This window comes from Pangasianodon hypophthalmus, chromosome 25 (assembly GCF_027358585.1).
Source record: "Pangasianodon hypophthalmus isolate fPanHyp1 chromosome 25, fPanHyp1.pri, whole genome shotgun sequence".
Taxonomy (NCBI): Eukaryota; Metazoa; Chordata; class Actinopteri; order Siluriformes; family Pangasiidae; genus Pangasianodon; species Pangasianodon hypophthalmus.
Genome location: NC_069734.1, coordinates 7,863,325 through 7,884,772, shown reverse-complemented (window position 1 = coordinate 7,884,772; position 21,448 = coordinate 7,863,325). Strand labels below are relative to the sequence as shown.

Here is a 21,448-nt window from a genome sequence, read left to right as displayed (position 1 = left end):
AAAATCTAGTGCAAAGCCTTTCCAAAAGAATGGCAGCTTCTATTGCAGCAAAACGGGGAACAAATCCATATTAATATTTTCTGTAAAGCTGCTTTGTGACAATGTCCATTGTTAATGTCCATTTTTTGCACTATGCTAATAAAATTGAATTGAAATTGAATTGAATTAATGCCCATGGTTTTGGAATGGGATGTTCAAGGACAGATAAGAGTGTGATGGTCAGGTGTCCACAAACTTATGGCCATATAGTGTATGTCTCCTTCAAAAATTCAATATCAAATCTTGATCAGTACAGTGTGTATCTTGAAAGTTTTCAGTGGTTCTGTATAATGAGATTTAGAGCTGTGTTCAAATATAGTATGATCCGTTATAAGTGTGGTTGTGAATAACAAAATATTAGCCCAACATATCAGCCGATGTATCCATCAAACAACCACTAAACATCTCTAAACAATGGTATAACAAGAATAAAAAAAAGACTTTGGTGTGAACAGGTGGCTGTGTGTTTACACTTACAGTTACGACTTGTCTTTTGAGTCAGCGCTCCGCTTTACCGTAGGCCACAGCTAGGCGTACAGTGTGGATCATGAACGTAAGTTTTTTTGTCATTCTCATTGTCTTTGTCCATGATAAAAAGCTGTGGGTTGGAATAGGTAATCGGAAAGTAAACAGGTCTCAATTGAAAGTAGACATGATAAAATGCTGAGGCTATACTGGTAGATGGTGTATTAATGGTTTCTTTATTCTTACTGAAAAGCAAGTATTGTCTGATAGTGTGAGCTTATTTGGTTTGGATTGTATGCAGGCATATGCTCATGGATCCCATGGTGAATAGGACAATATTGCTTTTCAACTGTCTGTGTACAGTATGTGTTTACATTTGCTGCTGAAGTCCAGTCAAAATAAAAATGCATTAGGAAGACCTGGAGATGTTATTGCATATGATCAGCACAAGTGTTCGGTCTAGCATTGCCAAGATAACAAACGTCTGACCTGCGATACTGATATTGTAGCAAATTAAGATAATTTTCTCAGTTTATTTGATTATTTTGGTGCTTTGATTCATAGTCACTTTGATATATACTAGGTTTTGTAACATATTCATTAATTCTTCTGTAAGCACTTTATCCTGGTCAGCGTTCTCGGTGGATCCGGACACTGAGAGTGAGCGGGAATACACCCTGGATAGGACGCTAGTCCATTCACGTCCGCATTCACTCACTTGTTCGCACTCAGGGACAATTTAGAGTATCCAGTTCTCCTAATGGCATGTTTTTGGGAGGTTGGAGGAACCAGAGAACCCAGAGAAACCTACAGGAGAACATGCACATCTCTGTGTAAATACTACAGCTAGTTTTTGCTCTAGTGCTCAAGTTACAGCCCATGCACCATGAAATATTACTGACTACACTAAATATTAAATATTTAAATATTACACTACACAACATGGTTACAAGCAATGTTTTGTTCAACCAAGAATAGAAGAGGAATTTGTTTTGTAGATCAACTTCTTAATAAAGTACTTTAGGTTTTTATTTTATGCATTTTATAATAAGCATCTTGATACCACTCACGCACTCCTGTGATACCTAGAGGTGTGATATTCAGTGTTTTCGATGTGGCACACCCTTTGTGTTTTTCTGAGCTGCATCTTTTACTGCATATTTATAGGCTGGAAAAGTAAATTCATGAGACGGGGGCAAGTTAATATACCGTTATTAGTGGTTTTATTTTCAGTTACACTATAAGCCTGCTGCTGCAGTAATCAGGAAATAATTAATCACCACCTTTTATTTCTGTGTTCTATGCTTCCAGGTAAACTTTATTTCCTGCATGGCTCCTGCCTTTCTAGAACTACCTGCTTCTAACTGCATCCGGATTGGACAGCTTCTGTGCAGAGAGCTTATCAGAGCCACGGTTGCCATGACTTAGACATACTGCAGTTTCAGAGATGGAGAAAAAGAAAATGTGTCAGCGCCTCCTGGACTACCTGGTGGTAGTTGGAGCCAGGTAAGAATATGTGTGTGTGTGTGTGTGTGCGTGTGTGCGTGTGTGTGTGTGCACGAACTCATGTGTGTGCTATACGTTCCTTGTTTCGATTTGCTAGATGCAATGGTTCTTAGTGAGTGGTAGCTTCTGTGTGTAGACTGGGTGTGTTGGTAGTCAGTAAGCATGCATCAGTGGGAGTGTATGTAAGATGTTTGCCTGAGGTGTGTGCCAGGTTGGTATGTTTAGTACTCGAAATAAAAGGGCCCTCTGCTGCTTAGAATTCTTACAGTTGATATATTTGTATTCTGTACAATAAGCTATGTTCTGCATATTTTGCATAGATAGTCTGGGCAAGTCCACTGGGTTAAACAATAACAGACATACTGAGACACTTTCTTCGTGCATCTATTGCTTGAATCATGATGAAAAGGGGGGCTTTGTCACAGGAAGACTAGATTCTGGTAATGCTGATTAAAACTTTGATCAAAGCTTTAAACAGACAGTCCCTAAAGGCAGCTAAATATAAACCAAGTCTAAGATTAATGTCCTGTCAAGAAACTGGCCCTTAGGATCTTAATAAAACTTATTGCAGCGCTCTATAAATGGTGTGTCTATCACTCTTCTCTTTCTCTATCCTCCCCCCAGGCAGCCCAGTAGTGAAAGTGTGGCCCAGACGCCCCAGCTGCTGAGGCGCTACCCGCTAGAGGACCACTCTGACTTCCCTCTTCCCCCAGATGTGGTGTTTTTCTGCCAACCAGAAGGCTGCTTGAGTGTGCGACAGCGCCGCGTCAGCCTGCGCGATGACTCGTCCTTCGTCTTTACACTCACTGATAAGGACTCGGGCGTCACACGCTATGGCATCTGCCTCAACTTTTACCGCTCCTTCCAGCGAGGCCACCATCGCTCACGTTCAGAATGCAAAGGTCAGCGGTCCCTTCTGAAATTAATATTTCAATAATGCCCTAGTAAAAAATGTTTAGGTGCTATAGGATTTGTCTTGTATTAGGTTGCTGTCGCTACATACAGTGGTTGCCCCAGTGCTCCTAACACACAGCAGTCGTCTCCAATGCTCCTAACACACAGCAGTCGTCTCCAATGCTCCTAACACACAGCAGTCGTCTCCAGTGCTCCTAACACACAGCAGTCGTCTCCAGTGCTCCTAACACACGGCGGTCATCCGCAAAGCTTCTAAAACACAGCAGTCATCCACAATTCTACCACACAGCCAATGCTCGTAATGCACAGCGGTCATCGCCTAATAGTGGTTGTCCCTTCACCAGACATAGCTTAGTATGGTCTGCATTACGTGTAAAGACTCTTGAGACATTTTAGTCCTCATCAGTTTTCTCTTTGTACAGACAAGCCTCCACAGACAGACCCTGCAGTCGAGGCCACTGAGAAATGTGACCCCTCCACCTTGTCTCTCTCGGGTGACCACACGGTGCCTGTGGCGGGGGATAGGATGCCAGAGCCAGGCACCAGAAGGTCACCCCGTCCCAAACGCAGCACCAGGGCATCAGCACGGAATCGCAACAGCATGCTGACGTCACTGTGCATCCTGAGCCACTACCCATTTTTCTCCACCTTCAGGGAGTGTCTGTACATCCTCAAGCGCATGGTGGACTGCTGCAGCCAGAGACTCAACCAGAGAGCAGGCACTGCCAAGGGTAACCAGCGGTGAGTACACACTCGTGTCATCATAGATCAGTATTCTGTGTTTATTGGAAACTGAGTAGAATTTTTCTGTAAAGGTTTTCATCATGTTGTCTCAGGGAGTCTTTTCTTGCCCCATGCCTGCTTAGGGATATAGATATAAATCCAGGTTTCTGTAAAGCGTCTACTTCTGAGATAGAGTCTAGTGTTAAAACTGCAATGCAAATAAGATTGAGTCGAATAGTTTTAAACATCTTGGTATATGCAGTGCTGAGTGCAGTATATCGTACCACATTTGGTTTATTTCCTTTATGCATGTTCAGGTCTTGTATAATATGGCTGGAAGAGCAGTGGCGTGTTTTTAATTACACATCCTCATTAACTTTAATAATGGTCTGCTGTTACTGTAGGTTTCAGAGGGCAAAGCCAGCTTGTAATTTTCCTGATGTATATCCAGACAATTTCCTGATTCAGAATCCATTTTTGCTTTCAATATCTATTATAATAGCACTCTGCTTTTTAAGGTAGTGCTGCAAATAAGAAGGCATTAATAATTTGCCATGTGGAAAAGATAACTTACAGGTAATGGTTTATTAAAAAGGAAGCGGGTGTGCTATAAGAGAATTTAATGATGTCCTTCGTTGTGTAAAGTGAGCAAATTGCATGGTGTGTGTGTGAGAGAGAGAGAATGAGAGTATTTCCGAGTGAGAGGGTGAGATTGAGGGGGAGAGAGTGATGATGATGATGATGATGTTGATTATGATGATTATCTTGTTCTCTCCATAGGAAGGTTATGTAAGTCGTTTGCTGTGTATTTGTGTAACAGTGGGCTTATGTTGCAATGACAGGCCGTGGTGATGGCTCACTCCTCAACTGTCTATCATTAAGCAATCTTCACGAGTGCTTTAGCAGTCTCATTCAGATCAATAAGCGTTGTGAGTGATGGCTCCCCCCCCCCCCATTTCTCTGTGGAGCCTTTTTCTATTGTAACCTAGCAACCGCCTTCGTGACAAGTTGCAGTTGCGGGTTCAGGCCATGATTTTGTTTGTCCTGCCAAACTCGCTAGATTTGCTCTCGGAGTGCGTGTAATAAATTTCAGCAATAAACTAGTCTTTGAAACGGAGGGCTCTGGGCACAAATTACTGTGTAAATTATCAGTGATGCTGGCCTGCTGAGGGCAATCGTGTAACCTCATCCCTGTTTATTTACAGCTTGCTTTAAAAACAGCACTTTGAAGCAGCATAATTTTTTGGGTTTTATATAAACAACAATTTTAATTTAATAAATGACATTTTAAGGATGTGCTTGGATAAAAACCCAGCAAAGTCGGCACCGCGTACAATCAGAAGGTGAATATTTTATGACATGTACCATCACTCAGGACCCAATTAAAGTCCAGATCACTGCAAAAAAGCTGAGATCATTATCTGTATCTATGGGGCTTAAGAAATATTATCAGGCTATGGCAATAAGCCACTAATAATTGTTCTCTTTATTCTATCAGCTGGCTAGGGAGAAGTGCATATTTGTTTTTAATTAGTAGAGCATGACAGTATACAGCTCTGTGCTATCTATATTCAGGTTTTATTGTCAGGTAAGTTAATCTGTGCAAAAATAATTGGAGTTAATTTTGTTTCTCAAGTAAACAGAATTCATGTTCACGACTCATTTTGCATGAGTTACTGAAAATGAGAGATTTTATTCGTCTGCCAGTGCAGCACATTTGTGGGAGTTTAGTAGTATGCTGATTGTGTAATGACCACCTCCAAAGGGCAATTCTGACTCAAGCGCTCTCTGACTCAGCGCAGCATCATCCTGGCAAAGGAAGTGCGAATTTGACTTTGCTCCATCACTGGCCTTTCGGTGGGCATGCATCCGGACACATTACACATGCAAGTGGGTTATCTCGCTGTGTCCTTGAAATCAAAACTACAACTTTGATTTATATTTTCTTTACAGAAACATATTTCTTAGATATATCAAGAAGAAAATAATTGCTGGTCTATTATGCTGGTCTTAATTTAAGTCGTCAGTGGTTTGGGGTTGATGCTGTGCTGCAATGTGGTTTTAATATTATCAAGGCCAGATCAGAGCTGTAAAGTCTAGAATCAGAATTGTAACACATGTTGATAGCAGCATACAGAGAGTCCAGGCCACAGCACACTGTCGCTCTGCACTGTTTTAATAACAAGGGTTGTTACTTGGTTTTCACATACCAGTGTAGCAAAACTAAAAATGGACTGAGATACAGAGAAAACTGGAAAGGGGGAAATGCTGGAGACAAAAAGACAGAGGTTGTGTGAGCAAGAGATACCGGGGAGACAAAGACAGAGTGCCTGACAGAGAGAGATAGTAAGAGCTGTCAGAAGTATAGAGAGATAAGGACTAAACAAGAAATGTTCTTATGTAAGAATGAGACAGCTGAAGCAGACTTTTTAACAGATTGAGGTTGCTGACTCTCCTCGGGGACCGGCTGCAGGAGGTGGGAGGCTTTCACACAAGAAAATTATGGCCTTCTCTCTGTCCTGTCATAAAAGACACACTCCCCCTTTCCGTACCCTGACTACAGCCCACACACACAAGCTCTGATTTGTCTCGAGGAAAAGTGACTTTCGGTGCTGAGCATAAAACAGTGTTAATTTTGTTGATAATAATGAAAAATATTCATCAGAAGCGGTGCTTGGGTCAAGCAGTGTGTGACCTCATTGTAACCAGCCATAGTCCAATTAGCTGAACGTATAGTAACTAAATGGTGAGAAGTGGTGTAAATGCTTCTGTGGGATTTCTATGGCAGATATTTTCAGCTGAGATATTATGACTCTCTCGTTGTGTTGGGCTTCAATAAACTTCACAAAGTGTGCATTGCTTTAAACTGATTAGTGGCCTAATCCTCACTCTTAGCTGCCAGATGCCATTGGGTTTTGTGTTATTTCTGATTCCCAGCCACTTTAATAGATTACTAAAAAGGCTTAGAGGATCTCATGATCATTAGCAAATGCCAAATTTTACAATTTCCTCACTATATACAAAGCTCGTAAGATCCTGATATTCTTAAATGTCAGATATTGATATTACTTTATCCGTTTTTCCTCTCTTGGATAGGATAGTAGTGTTGTTTTAGAACAGTAAATTTGACTGGCTGCACTTGGCAAATGTAAAGCAGATGGATAGAGGGAGCACCGCCAGCAGAGAAAGAGTGAAGGATGAGTTGAGGATGGGTAGAGTAGTCTACAGGATGCCAGGTGTCTCAAGTCATTGAGACTAATGATCCTATTCTTAGACCTGCTTACTGCAGTGTCATCACCTTCCCAGGCTCTTGGGTGTAAACACTTGTGAATTGTGGGTAGTGTAGGCAGTGATGGGTGATGATGAAACGATGTCCCTGTCATCATACTGGGTACACATAAACCTAGCGTGTACAGTGCTGCAGTGTGGATTGTAATGATAACAGCGGTTCTGTCCAGAATTGTTCCAGATTAACAGAATTATGTCTGAGGAACTCCATGACATGTAGCAGATGTAATGTTTGTACAGTGGCCTTGGATTTTGAATTATGCATATAATTTTACTGACAACAATACTCATCCTCAGGATATTTATGTATCTCTGTGTGTATGCGTATGTGTACGTTTATCCTCCAGGGACGCCATGTGGCGCGTGTTGGCTGGCGCTCTTTCCGTCGAGGAGAAGGAGAAAGGTACTCAACTACTCCATGACCTGAGGGAAATGGAATCGTGGGTGTACAGGCTGCTGCGCTCGCCGGTGCCTGTAGCAGGCGTGCGACGTGTTGATGTGGAAGTGCTGCCTCCAGAACTGCAGCCGGCGCTCACTTTCGCCCTGCCTGACTCGTCCCGATTCTGTCTTGTGGACTTCCCACTGCATCTGCCCTTGGAGCTACTGGGGGTGGACGCCTGCCTGCAGGTGCTCAGCTGCATCCTGCTTGAACACAAGGTATGAAGCTGCCCACAAGCTGTTCTCTAGCTTAGTAGCCATGTTCCCAGGCTCTTTTCAAACTCAGAAACTGTGTTTCTGATTAGTTTTTATCTCATTTATTAGGTAAATTGATTGAATAGCAACAGCAGTGCCTGTTGAGCAGACTGAGTTATGGTGACCTGTTGTATGTACCTTTGTATGTATGTACCTGGGTCACCTTTTGTTTCAAGTCACATAGACTCTAAGTTTACGGATTTGATGGTTTGAGCTTTGGAAAGCTTCTGGTTTGAAAACAAAACTACCCAATATCTTAAAAAAAAAAAAAAAAACTAGACCGGAAAAGCAAAACTGAATCAAATGTTTCTACATAAAAAGACTTATGATGTGTATGGAGAAGATTCTGTGCCAACACAAAAACAGTCACACGATCAAATAACATGAAATACAGTATATAAACTGCTTTTATTTGTGACATGCAAAAAACATTCCACACTAAAAAGCACAACATTCATTGGATTTCTCTTACATTGCTTGATCCCTTTAATGAAAAACAATCAGCTAGGGATTGCTCCTTAAGAATTCAATGCTGAACTTCCACACCCCACTGCATTATGTTTCACTCTGTGATTGCATTTAAGATAGAACAGCAAACACATAGGTGAAAAAGTGTAAAATGCAATACCCAGACTGTATAGATTTTCATTAGTTATATGTGGAAGAAATTCCACACTGAAAAGCAACACCTTGATTGCATTGCTCTTATGTCACATGGTCTCTTCAGTGAAAAACTATCAGAGGGGATTGCTTTTTTAGGATTTAAAAATGAGTCTAATTTCCCATTGCATTGCATTTCACTTTAATCAATGCATGGGAATTGTGCCACACTGAAAAGCAATCATTGTCCAATCACAGTGCTAGGCCATAGTTGGTGGTGTGGTATAAATTCCTCAGAAATCTGCCATTACAAGTGTTGCATATTGAGCAATAAAGCCACACAAAATAAAAAAAATTCTTACTCTTATCCTCTCTGCTTTTTGTAGGTGGTACTTCAATCTCGGGATTACAACGCTCTCTCCATGAGTGTGATGGCTTTTGTGGCCATGATCTATCCTCTGGAGTACATGTTCCCTGTCATCCCTCTACTGCCCACCTGCATGGCTTCAGCTGAACAGGTATCGTAACATGCAGTAAAAATGGAGTACACCACCAGTACCTGACTTTATGCAATGTTATTACGCAGTGTGTATAAGAGCAGCTAGTCTCCGTCTCTGCATTTTATATCATCTCTTTCTCTCCCTGTCTCTTCTGCTTTCCAGCTCCTGCTAGCACCCACTCCATACATCATCGGCGTGCCTGCCAGCTTCTTCCTGTATAAATCAGACTTTAAGATGCCTGATGATGTTTGGCTGGTGGATCTGGACTGCAACAAGGTCCGTAATCCGTATCAGATAAGTCAGTCAGTCTGACAGCGTGGTCACAAAACTGTTTATCCATCTGCTGTTTTAATTTAGTCTCAAGCTCGTTACATATTATCAGTGTATGTTATATGTTCACAGGTCATTGCTCCCAACAATGCAGAAATACTCCCACCTTTGCCTGAACCAGAAGCCACGGAGTTGAAGAAACACCTGAAGCAGGTAAAATAAGCACAATTAGCTATTTGCTTTCCACCAGTTAGATTGATATAATGTGTCTAAGCATAGTTTCTTATGATTTATTGGTAATTGGTTTATTGGAGTTATAATATTTTTCACTGGTTTTTAAGCAGTTGCTGTTTTGTTTAGAGTGCTTTCACACCAATTTTTTTTAGGTGCTGTCCTATTATTTCTAGAGCATGTGAATAAGAGCACAGATTTATTTCACTTAACATGGCTTAAATCCATTCTGAATTATCTTTCTTTATTGTAATGAACAATAGAAATGGGTCTAAAATAGCTCTATATGAGTTTGTGTAGAAAAGTCCAAAATTGTTATTGACCCTAAATTATGGGTATAATATTGGTACACTTTCAACTGGTATTTAACAACTATAGCATTATTTTTCTTTAATCACAAATTTACTTGCAGATGTAAAACAACAATTGTAACTAATAAGAAATGTCCTTCAAAGCACATCCCTTCAAATTTCTGACCAATCAATAAACACCCACATGTGCAAATAATTTAATGTGCTCTAAATCAGTGCAGTGTGAAACAAACTGAGCCAAATACAGGAATCACAGGAATCACAGTGTCACAGAAATCAAACTCTAATACAGACTTTAGCAAATTAACTAGGTGTGAAAACAGCCTTAGATCCTGTGTTTCATAACGCAATGTATAAGTTATATTTCCTGTTTTGTTGTAATGTGGTATAATAAATGCATTTTTTTTCTTTCCTCTTTTTGTTCTAGCTTATGGAGGTAATACAATTTCTGGGGCCATCTGCTTAAGTTTAAGTGTTGTAAAGTAACTAACTTCAAACCCTAAAGTAGAATGCTTAACCCAGATTAGATCATAATCCAGAACCCAGGTCTGATTCAGAACAAAGCTGCCCCAAATATATTATCAAAAGCTACTACAGTTGATTATGATCGCATTAATATTTGAATAATTCTAGTTTATTTGATCTTATCAATTGTATTTTAACATTTCCTTATTATTGAATGATTCCCACAATCATCATAACCAAATAATTGCCTCATTCATATTTTCTCAATCTGCAGATCCAGCCCAAAACACTCGTATCAATATCAGTGATAAATCATAAATCACGATTCTGCAATCACTGATGCAAACTGAATCAGACCCAATACAATAAAAGCCTGTGTGTTGAGTTATAACCCCCAGATCATCACTTTGATAATCCTCATTTTGCTAAATGTGTGTTCATCCTTGTGAACTGCTTTGAGAAGTGTGCCTTTCATGTTTAAAAAAAATTATAGTTTGTTTTCTTGTCACACTCTGGCAATATACAACCTCTGGCAAAAATTATGGAATCACCACACTTAGAGGATGTTCACCCAGCTTTTTTACTTTATAGCAAACAAACAAATCACAGATATGACACAAAAAAGGTTTTGTTCAATAGCTTAACATTCTGGTTTGTGAAATATACATAAAAAAAATTCAAGGACATTTTTTTTTATTAATGGCATGTCTTTTTCCAAATCAAGTAGAGGAAAAAATTATGGAATCACTCAATGTTGAGGAAAAAATTATGGAATCAATTTTTAATTTCCATTTCTAAAACAAATACTGGGACAAGTCTAAAAATGCTAATAAGTCAGCAGTTAAAAGGGAGTGCTTACACACTTTAATGGGCTGTTGGACTTGGCTAATTGAAAGGAAACATGGCTCCAATGAGAGAGTTGTCAGTTGAAACAATGGAAAGGATTATAAAACTCCTTCAACAAAGAATTTCAACATGGAGTGTGGCCAAAGAAGTTGGTTGCTCCCAGTCAGCTGTGTCTAAAATTTGTTGCAAGTATAAACTTAATGGGAAGGTTATGAAAGGTAGATATACAGGCAGACTAAGGAAGATGTCAAAGCATCAGGATAGAAAACTCAAAGCACTATGCCTTGAAAATAGAAAATGCACAACAAAACAAATGAAAAACAAATGGGCGGAAACAGGAGTCAATGTTCGTGACAGAACTGTAAGAAACCGGCTGAATGAAATGAGATTTATATATAGAAAAGCCAAAAGAAAACCAGCACTAACACCAAAACAGAAGAAAACAAGGTTACAGTGGGCTAAGAAGAAGCAATCATGGAGTGTGGATGATTGGATGAAAGTGAAATTCAGTGATGAATCATGAATCTGCATTGGCCAAGGAGATGATGCTGGAACTTTTGTCTGGTGCCGTTCTAACAAAACATATAAAGATGACTGCCTGAATCAATCAAATTTCCCAACTCATTTATGATATTGGGTTGCATGTCAGGTAAAGGACATTTTCTCATTCCATCCATAGAAAATAGGTTTGGTGATGATGAAATAATTTTTCAGGATGACAATGCATCTTGCCACAGAGCAAACAGTTTTAAAGCTTTTTTTCAGGAAAGGCATATCAACTCAATGACATGGCCAGCAAACAGTCCGGATCTCAATCCAATTGAAAATTTATGGTGGAAAGTAAAAAAACTGGTCCATGTTAAGGCTCCACCCTGCAAAGCTGATCTGTCAACTGCTATTCAAGAAAGTTGGAACCAGATTGATGGGGAATATTGTTTTTCATTAGTGAGGTCTATGCCTCAAAGAATAAAAGCCAGAGGAGGAGCAACAAAGTATTAATTGTGTTTTTTTTGTTGATGATTCCATATTTTTTCCTCAACATTGAGTGATTCCATACTTTTGTCCTCTACTTGATTTGGAAAAAGACATGCCATTAATAAAAAAAATGTCAGTAATTTTTTTTTATGTATGTTCCACAAAGCCAGAATGTTAAGCTATTGAACAAAATCTTTTTGTGTCATATGTGTGATTTGTTTGTTTGCTATAAAGTAAAAAAGCTGGGTGAACATCCTCTAAGTGTGGTGATTCCATAATTTTTGCCAGGGGTTGTAGACACCTAGTATGTGTTTAATTTTGGAGAAAAATTTTGATATGATGCAATATGATGCAAAAGAAAATAAATAGATTGCATTTTTAGTAATAAATCAATTCACATACAACATACAGTCCACTACCAACACAGTTTCCTCTGCTTTCTCTTCATCACTACCCATTCATCAGTTTAGACCTGTAGCAGAGTTATCATTTTGATAACTAGATGGTCTTTTTATTAATTGGCTGTCCTGTCTGTATGTGATTCAAAGCTTCTGTGTTTTCTCATACTGTTTTAATGTCCTTGTGTGTTAGATTTCTTTTCTAAATTTCTTTTTTATTCTACTCTTGTATAAAAAGTGCTTTCTTTATATCTTTTTTTAAAATTTTTTTCTGTTTCTTGTTTTTTCACAGTCTCTCTCTGTTTAGACTTGATCACCCCTCTTATCTCATGCTTTTAGTCACTGAGACAGTCACATGCCCTACCAGTCCTTACCAGCACTTGGCTGGGGTCGGTAATCATGTGACGCTTCCTCTGTTTGGTCTTGTGTTCCAGTGTCTGGTTAGGTTGACTGTGATCACCCAAAAGCAGATCTTCGCCTCCGACACAAAGGTTCCTAAATCTCTGCTTCTGGAACGTGCCATGCTTCCTACCTGCACGGAATCTTTTCTCTTCCTGTTTTTTCTGCATACATACACTGCCCACATATTGCACACTTTAGCACAGATGAGCACAGCTGTCTGCATTCTGTATTTTTGTCTTACTTGTGCACAATCATACACACTTTTGCACATGAAGTTAATGTGATCATCTGCTACTCACAGAGTTTGGCTTGAGCATGTCTGGATCCCCGAGCACTCATGTTTCATTGCGTTAGCCAGTGGTTATCACCCTAAATGAGCAGATTGAAAATCAAATGGATTTTGTGTTTGACTTGGTGCTGTGGCCAGCCTGATTGTCACTAGTGTGTAAAGGTGCTGGAATGCCAGCTGTTTCGGTGAGACGTTGAGCGTGCAATAGCAGTATTCCCAGAGTGCTTAATAAATAGCTCAGTGTGATGAACCCACCCTTTTCTAACATTTTTAACCTTTTAACCCACTAAATCTGCAGCTCATTTCAGGCAATTAGACTCAAGGTTAAGATAATAACCTTGATGATTACATGACATTTTGATCCAATGAACTGAACAAATTCTGTTCAAACCATGGCCAGTACTTTTGGGTCACAGCCTTGATATCGTAAGCATCCCTGCATTATAAGTGGAGTGCTGTGTATGAAACATTGCCTGAAGTGAGATTGTTTGCCCTCGCCCTTTTGCCCTTATAGCTTAGAGCTCAGACATTATTGCCAGCTGTATATATTCTTTGTTCATTCTCTGCTCTCTCTCCCTCAATCTCTCTCCATCTTTCTCTCTCCTTCAATCTGTTTCTTCACAGGCTTTGGCTAGTATGAGTCTGAACACTCAGCCTATTCTAAACCTGGAGAAGTTCCAGGAGGGACAAGATCTGCCTCTTCTGCCTCCAGGCCGTGATAAGTCCTCCCCCTCCTCCACCGAGTTTAACCCTCTTATTTATGGAAATGATGTCGACTCTGTGGATGTGGCCACAAGGTCAGTTTTGTCAGCAGTAGATCCCGATTCAAAACCATTGGTTTAAAATGAGCTCAAAAATGGGTTGGTGCAACAAATTTGAAGGCTGTGTGCAAAAGTTTGCATACCCTTAGGAATAAATAAAGAAGACATGGTAGTTTATTTTATACCAACAAGGCATTTCACATGTTGGTTTTCACAAATGTTCTGTAATTATGTAATTACTACAAGTAACAAAAATGTGTGTTATTTGTGTGTTAAGATTTTTTTAAGTAAGAAAAGTTTCAAAAAAAAAAAATGATTGCATCTCTTTCTGAATATTATATAACATTCTGTAATAATTTCTCCCAGCATGGTCTTGGCAAAACTTTGACTTTTTCTGCAGGTTTTTTCAGGTTATTTTCTATGTCTTGTTTGGATTGTTGCAGGGTACATATATTACACATTCAACTTTATAGAATTCTGTTTTTTTGTAGATACAATATGGTCAATTCTCCTTATTTGTATTTTTCAGGGTGGCGATGGTGAGATTCTTCAACTCTGCAAACGTACTGCAGGGGTTTCAGATGCACACACGCACACTGCGACTCTTCCCACGACCTGTGGTAGCCTTTCAAGCCACGTCTTTCCTGGCATCAAGGCCACGACGCACCGGCTTTGCCGAGAAGCTCTCACACACACAGGCTGTGGAATATTATGGGGAGTGGGCCCTAAACCCTACAAACCTGGCCTTCCAAAGGATTCATAACAGTAAGAGGGCATAAACATTTTTTTTTTTAAAACATAAACATACTTGGCTACATGTTTTAAACTTAACATTTGTGTGTGTGTTTGTGTGTGTTTCAGATGTGTATGACCCCTCCCTGATAGGTGATAAGCCTAAGTGGTACGCTCATCAGTTGCAGCCTGTGTTTTATCGTGCGTATGATGGAAACTCGCAGCTTGCGGAGGCTATAAGTGGACCACTGGAGGATGATGGTAATGAGTCGGACCCTACAGATGACAGGTAGGAAACACACACGGTTACTGACTAATTAGGAAAAATACATATAAATGTGTCCTAGTTAGTTTGGGTAATTAGACTTGTGTGTGACTCATCCAAGGGGCTGCTTTAGAGGACTGATGAACTGATGAGGCACCTCAGAAAAGTCTTCCAGCGCCCAGAGTTAAACTGCAGTCACATTAGTAATATGCCTGACTCTCAAAGCTTGGCAGCAAACACATTCTCTGTTTTACTGCAGTTAGCAATTTAACCATGACTTAGAATTTCTTCAAGCATTAAATTGAATTGCCTGCACTTTTCCACATTAATGTAGGGATATTAAATCAAGTCCCACGTATACACAAAGATTTGTACATGGAAATTTGTTGCCAATTTATGTTAATAGCTAACCTTTCTCATTTGGCTATTGGCAAACTTTCCATCCATAAACAGAAACACAAAAAACACTAAAGGTAGTTGTACCATCTAATTCAGCCTGCCGACTGGCATTTTACCATCCTGCCTCTTTTTATGGAATATTTTATAGTCTTATGGGGAAGTATTAAATAAAATCTTATGCCTGTACAACGCTACAATTAGCACTTCCGCCATTTTGAATTTCCTGTTCTGCAGCTATAGCAGGTGTTCACCAGAGTTAAACTTGCCCGCAGAATTTACTTGCAATGTGAAGTTTCTTTTTTTTTCCAGAATAAACATTCTACTAGCTGAATGTTTACTAATGAACATATTGTATGTTTCGGTGTGTTTGTTACAGTGGAAGTGACAGTGAGGCATATGATGATTCCAGCTCTTCTTACTCATCACTGGGAGATTTTGTGAATGAAATGATCAAAGGGGACATCCAGGGTGACACACCAAGTTAGTAATGCTTCCTTCTTGCTGACTTTTTCATTCTTGCCTTTTGTGATTTTGTTTCTTCCTAATTAGAAAGCTCTGCATTTTTCTGGTACTCTCACAGATGTTGATCCCTTGACGCATGCAGCTCTGGAGGATGCTAGTGAAGTAGAAATCCATGAATTCCAGGAGTATAAGGGTGAGAGTGAGGAGCGTGGGTCTGAGATTGAGGGTGCTGCTGAGGCCACAGATGGCCAGCCACATCGCTCCAGCTCCAGCACCACAGCCAGCTCCAGCCCTAGCACCATCATCCAGGGAGTGAATCATGTCAGTACTGTTACCTGTTATTGAACCTGAATGCTGCTGTCAGTATTCTCCCAGCAACACTAAAAGCATTTTATTAAAAAAGGCATAATTATGAAAAATGGTTGTGAGCATGCCAGCATGAGCACAGTCTTTGTGCATGTGCACTTGACAGGCAGTATTACATGTGCACAAGTGAAGGCACGCCTAGCATTTAATATATTTCATTTATATAGTCTGCTCTATGTGGCAGACCTATATTAGTGGTCAAGCATGCAATGTTTGAGAAAAGGCTGTTTGTTTTCAGCGTGACTTCATTATGATTCTTTACGTTAATGACAGTTCCTTGTGCCAAAAGAACCAAGCGTATATTTCTATTAATAGTGTTTTCAATGTAAATTCACGTGCAGTTGAATAAATAGGCTTTGTAAGTAGCTTATAGTGATTATTCAATTACTGAAAAGTATTAATTTCTATTTTAATAATGTACATTTGTTGCTGGCTGGAATTGTTCAATAGCTTCAGTAGACTCTGCACATCATAGATCTCCTGTGAGCTATTGAATCATCGTGCAGAGTAAAGGGATAAACTGTGGCTGCTGTACGAAGACCATTTAAATGGCAAATTCAATTCACTACGGCTTGAATGGATTGCCGTTTATCTATTTTGTAATCAAATGAGAGTTAGAGGCAGGATGTGTGATTCAGTAATTGTCATCATCTCTTTTCTGGGTCACAACACAGCCAAGTACAAAGAATGATCATTCATAATCAGGAAATAAGGAAAGAAAAATTTATAAGACTTTTATAAGGCTTGGAATTGAACACTCACAAATACATAACCAGACATTGAGAAAGATGGAGGGTGATGCAATTTAAATACACAAAGTAATGACGGGAAGTGATGTCCAGGTAAACGAAATTAGAGAAGGAACCAGTAACAGCAAATGGAGACAAGTCCAAAGCAAAAACAACAAACACATTGAGCCGAGACAGGAAGCAGGAAGGGAGAGATCATGAGAGCAATATTGTTCACACTAGTATAGGTTTGAATGTATAGATTCTTTTTTTTTTTGGAATCATTGTAAGCATTAGTTAATTACAATTTAAGGAACCAATTATGTGTTTTTTTTTTTCTGAATAGGAGCCAACAGAGCCTGTTGAGATTGAGGCATCAGCTAGTGTGGCTCTACAGAGCTCGGTCCCTGGATTATGTCTCCCACCTTTCACTCGAACCAGCCCAGAGCCGACACCTACAGACTCAACAAGTAAGAAGCGAGAGTATGATAACCCATATTTTGAGCCCCAGTATGGTTTCCCTGCAGAAGAGGAAGCTGACAGTGAGGAGCAAGAGGAGAGCTACACACCACGCTTCCACCAGAATATCAATGGAAACAAGTATGTTTGTCTCTCAGGAACTGAATCAGAATTTCTGACAATAAATTTCAATCAGACAGTACATTTATCAGTGTGGAAATCAATGACCCGTGGAGCTTTTACACTTTTAACCTTGCCAGGCTTTAGAACATCGACACAATATTTTTGTACATGTGAATACATGTACACACTCAGTCTGATTTGTGCGTGTGTGTGTAGGCCATCTCGCCCATTGAGGCCCAGCAGCCTGAAACTTCCAGGCGAGTGTGATGGAGAAGGAGACTCTAAGAACAGTTCTCCCAACTCCACCATCTCCAACAACAGCGGTGATGGCTTCGGAGGACTCATGTCTTTTGCAAGTGAGTGATCTTCTCTTGTTACGCTCTTTAGAAGCTTGAAACTGATAATATTTAAGGAGAAGTAATATGTGATTTTCAGTGGTGTCCATGATTTATTTTTCTGAGTTGATTTGATTTTATAATCATCATCGAAATGAAGCCATAAACAAAACTTTGCCTTAAAAAATGTATTATGCATTCGGTGTTTGTAGGTAACTTGTATAAGAACCACGGCACCAGCTTTAGTCTGTCCAGTCTGGCTCTGCCTAACAAAGCAGCCAGAGAGAAGAACACTCCTTTCCCAAGTCTTAAAGGTATAGCACAATTTCCTGTACCTCCTCACTGTTCCTGATCTCCCTTCCTTTATCCTCTGTCTCATCCAACCATTTTTAATATCTTCACCTCAGCCTGTTATTTTGTACACGGTTCCTCTGCCTTTCCCTCTGCTTATAGTCTGCCTGTCTATCTCTCTGTCTATCTGTCTATCCATCTAGCTCTTTTTTCTTATGCTTCACTTCTCTCTGCTTATTTACACCCTTTAGAGTTGGACTTGGTTTCTCTGTGATTTTAACAATAATAACCAAGTAGTCAAAGACACAACATGATCAGTATTACAGTTTAAAAATAAAAAAAAAAAAAGATATGCTCCACTGGGCTCGGATGTAGAGTCAGGATTACCAGAACCTTAATTTTTTTCTCTTTGTTCTTTGATTTCTTTCCTGTTTTTATTGTTATATTTTTTAAGAATATTTTAATTTTGATTTAAAAGAAGAAGCAGATCAAGGTTGGTAGGAATGTTACTTGATTTCTTGCTTGATTTCCTGCTCGATCCTCCTCCTCCTCCTCTCTCAGTGTTCACTGGACTGTGAGGTGCTACTGTGGAAGTGATCCCTGAGCTAAATGTGTGCTCCCTTTTTTCTCAGTCTATTAGAAAGTTGTCTTTCATAGAAAAATGGGGGCATTTATCACTTTCCTGTCTAGCACCATAGATCATATGTTATTTGGTTTTTTGTTGGTTTATGATTTTGGATGAAATGTTTTTATTGTTCAGATGGTGGTGATGAGAGTCCTGACAGTCCTGGTATGTTTTATAGCTGTAGCCTGCCTTGAACTAGTGCTGGTTTGCTGTGTTTTCATAACCATAGCCCCTGTATCTCTGACAGAAAGAGAATCCTTCCTTCCTTTTACTCCAAATATTGGACTATTGATTAGTCCAAGGATATACCTTCATGTGTGGTCAAGCATATTTCCATACTTCTGATCTCTTTTTCCATAAACTCTGTGTGTCTACGTGATAATGTGTAATACTGATACACACTGCGAAAGCTCACTTTAGAATTTCACATTTTCAGACTTTTGTTTTTACTGTGACTCTCCTTGTGGTGTGTAGTGTGTCCCATTTATGTGTGTGCAAAGTTGTGGCTGTTTCATCACAATTCTACTTTATTCATTTCAATTCAGTTTTAGTTGTCTAGCACTTTTAACAGTAGACATTGTCAGAAAGAAATCCAGATGTTGATCCAGATCCCTAATAAACAAGCCACAGGCGACAGTGACAAGGAAAAACTTCCTGAGAAGTCATGAGGAAGATACCGTTAGAGCAACCAGACTCAAAAGGGAACCCATCCTCTTTTGGGTGACGCAGTCATATAGGGTTACAGAAGGGAAGGGAAGCTGTACTGTATGTATTAAATGCATACATGATGTTCTTAGGACGTGCAAGTCTCTACTCTATCCAGATGAGATTATCTACAGCAGCAAGAAGGTTAGCTCCACGATGAAGAAGCAGGAACTGCAGGAAAATTTATTGGGTAGGAAGAGCCAGCATCACAGCAACCAGTAAGAGAGAATAGGTTGCTGGGTATGATACTTATCTGTGAAAAAGGATGTTTATTATGATTACACTGACTAAGCTGGAAATGATACTCTATTTAGAAATACATTTCTCATGCTGATTTGCTCGATATTGTAGTGGAATATGAGTGACTGTGAACTCTGGCTAGGAATGTTAAACTCTGGTGGCAGCGGGAGTTTGTTTTGACCTTTACGGCATTGCTGTTATGGCGCGGAGGAGAAGACAGAGCACTGTAGCTCAGCAGAGCCTGATGATGAACAAGCTCTTTAAGTTTCAGATCCTAGCTAATTTAAGAGATTTACTCTCGTGTCATTCAAGAAAAAACATGGAAAATAGATGTTGTTGCTGTTGTGCTTCAACTTGTATTTTTCAGTAGAAAGACAGTAAAACTGTGTCCACTGGATTAGACTTTATGTGTACGTAACCACCGTCACTTCTTTTGTACATGTTATAAGTCTCATTAGATACACGCTAAAGCAGAAAAAAGGTTCTCCATCAATTTATAGCATTTGCAGTTGAATTAATTACAATCCTCGAAACCTTCTGTCCCTTCTCTTTCTTCTGTCCTTCTGTATATACACACACACACACACACACACACACACACTCACTCTCTAGCTTGTTTTCTCTCCTGTTCTCTCTGCTGGTTGTCTCCGCTCCACTCTGTCCATGTGTCTGGTGTTTGTGCTTGTGGGTTGATGTTTGGACTGGTTCTGTCTGGGCCGGTGTTGCTCTCTGTCCCTCTTTAACCCCCCTTTTTGCACTAATTCTGGCTTCTGTGTCCAGTATTTGGGCTAAATTCTCTAATGGAGATTATAACAGAGGTCGGCCCGGGGAGCGGAGAAGGTGGGTTCCGCCCTTTGCTGCGTGAGCTGCATGCTTCTCCAAAGCCAGTCAACTACATCTCCCAGCATCCTCTTCTTCCGCCATTGCTTCTTGTCATGCCACTGAGAGTCACCTGGTCATTTGTCAGTGTGTTTATACCATCTTTGGCTCCACTTTATATTAGGTTTTCTTAAATGCTATGTCCTTACTTAATTGCCTAAGTATGTAAGTACTGTGTAATTCTTTTACATGCACTAATTGCCTTAAACCTGTGTACTTACTTTTATGTAGTTGGAAGAAATAATGAGCTTCAGATTACATGTGTAATTGTAATAGCAAAAAAAAGTACATTGTCGGTTTTTATGTAGTTTATTGGTATTTCACACATTTTGTGTATCATTGTACTAGTGTACTTGTTTACTTCCTCTTGGTCTATGAACTTTATATTTGGGGACAGTAATTGCAAATGTAGTTCCGCACATCATCATACCTCCTAAATTAGACAAATATTTTACAGTTACCATTAAAATGTTTTTACACATACACATCCATACACATAAGCGATTTCCACTTTTGTACATACCTAGGAATTACACTGTACTTAAACTCTTGGCTGATTAATGAAGTGCATAGTAATTAAGAGCACTTAATAATTTAGTGCAGTCAGTTAATCTGCTCATTCATGACATTAATCCACTGAATCCAATCTTATATACGGGTTGGGCCCATTACTTTAGAGTAAAGGAAGCAATCAGTGTTATTTTATAAAATGCATTATTTTAATTTGAATTTATTTTAATTGACTAAATTCTTAGCTTGCCAGATATGACAACAGTGATTTGACAGATTGAGTCTGAAGGCACTTGCCTTCGTTTAAAGGATGCTTGTATTTATTTTCTGTTTAAAGTGCATATTTTGTGATTAAGGTTGTCTTTAGTAATTTTCCAACAAGGCTGTCTCTGCAGTATGCTGAGATGGAGGAACGTAGGCTATGTTCTCTGGGTATTTGTGTTGTATTTTATTTATTTATGGCAGAAGAAGTGAAGGATAAAAATAATTTATTATCAGTATATTATTTTTTATCAACGTATTGTATTTCCTTGTTTTTTGGTTGCAAGCCAGTATTAGGCAGATACATTTTTTATATCAAGCAATGGAGAGATAAAATATGGAACATTTGTGTTTGTCTCACTGAAATGGTTGCACCACTAAGACATCAGAA

The 21,448-nt window shown here is 39.4% G+C and overlaps 1 protein-coding gene across 21 annotated transcripts in view; it reads left to right on the top strand.

Moving 5' to 3' along the window:
- Positions 1 to 21,448, top strand: part of madd (MAP-kinase activating death domain) — a 53,270-nt gene that overhangs the window by 12,645 nt on the left and 19,177 nt on the right. For 9 of the 21 annotated variants that reach the window (XM_053229266.1, XM_053229260.1, XM_053229265.1 and 6 more), the window contains exons 2-18: positions 1,816 to 2,010; positions 2,635 to 2,912; positions 3,348 to 3,666; positions 7,284 to 7,593; positions 8,616 to 8,747; positions 8,892 to 9,005; positions 9,132 to 9,212; positions 12,660 to 12,716; positions 13,541 to 13,713; positions 14,207 to 14,442; positions 14,539 to 14,698; positions 15,450 to 15,553; positions 15,654 to 15,856; positions 16,976 to 17,229; positions 17,428 to 17,567; positions 17,759 to 17,860; positions 20,188 to 20,247. In XM_053229266.1, the coding sequence (XP_053085241.1) occupies positions 1,952 to 2,010; positions 2,635 to 2,912; positions 3,348 to 3,666; positions 7,284 to 7,593; positions 8,616 to 8,747; positions 8,892 to 9,005; positions 9,132 to 9,212; positions 12,660 to 12,716; positions 13,541 to 13,713; positions 14,207 to 14,442; positions 14,539 to 14,698; positions 15,450 to 15,553; positions 15,654 to 15,856; positions 16,976 to 17,229; positions 17,428 to 17,567; positions 17,759 to 17,860; positions 20,188 to 20,247 (2,782 nt within the window). In that variant the 5' untranslated portion in view covers positions 1,816 to 1,951. The remainder of the gene's footprint in view (positions 1 to 1,815; positions 2,011 to 2,634; positions 2,913 to 3,347; positions 3,667 to 7,283; positions 7,594 to 8,615; positions 8,748 to 8,891; positions 9,006 to 9,131; positions 9,213 to 12,659; positions 12,717 to 13,540; positions 13,714 to 14,206; positions 14,443 to 14,538; positions 14,699 to 15,449; positions 15,554 to 15,653; positions 15,857 to 16,975; positions 17,230 to 17,427; positions 17,568 to 17,758; positions 17,861 to 20,187; positions 20,248 to 21,448) is intronic. The other 12 variants (XM_034299824.2, XM_034299825.2, XM_026937730.3 and 9 more) reach the window with 3 other exon arrangements.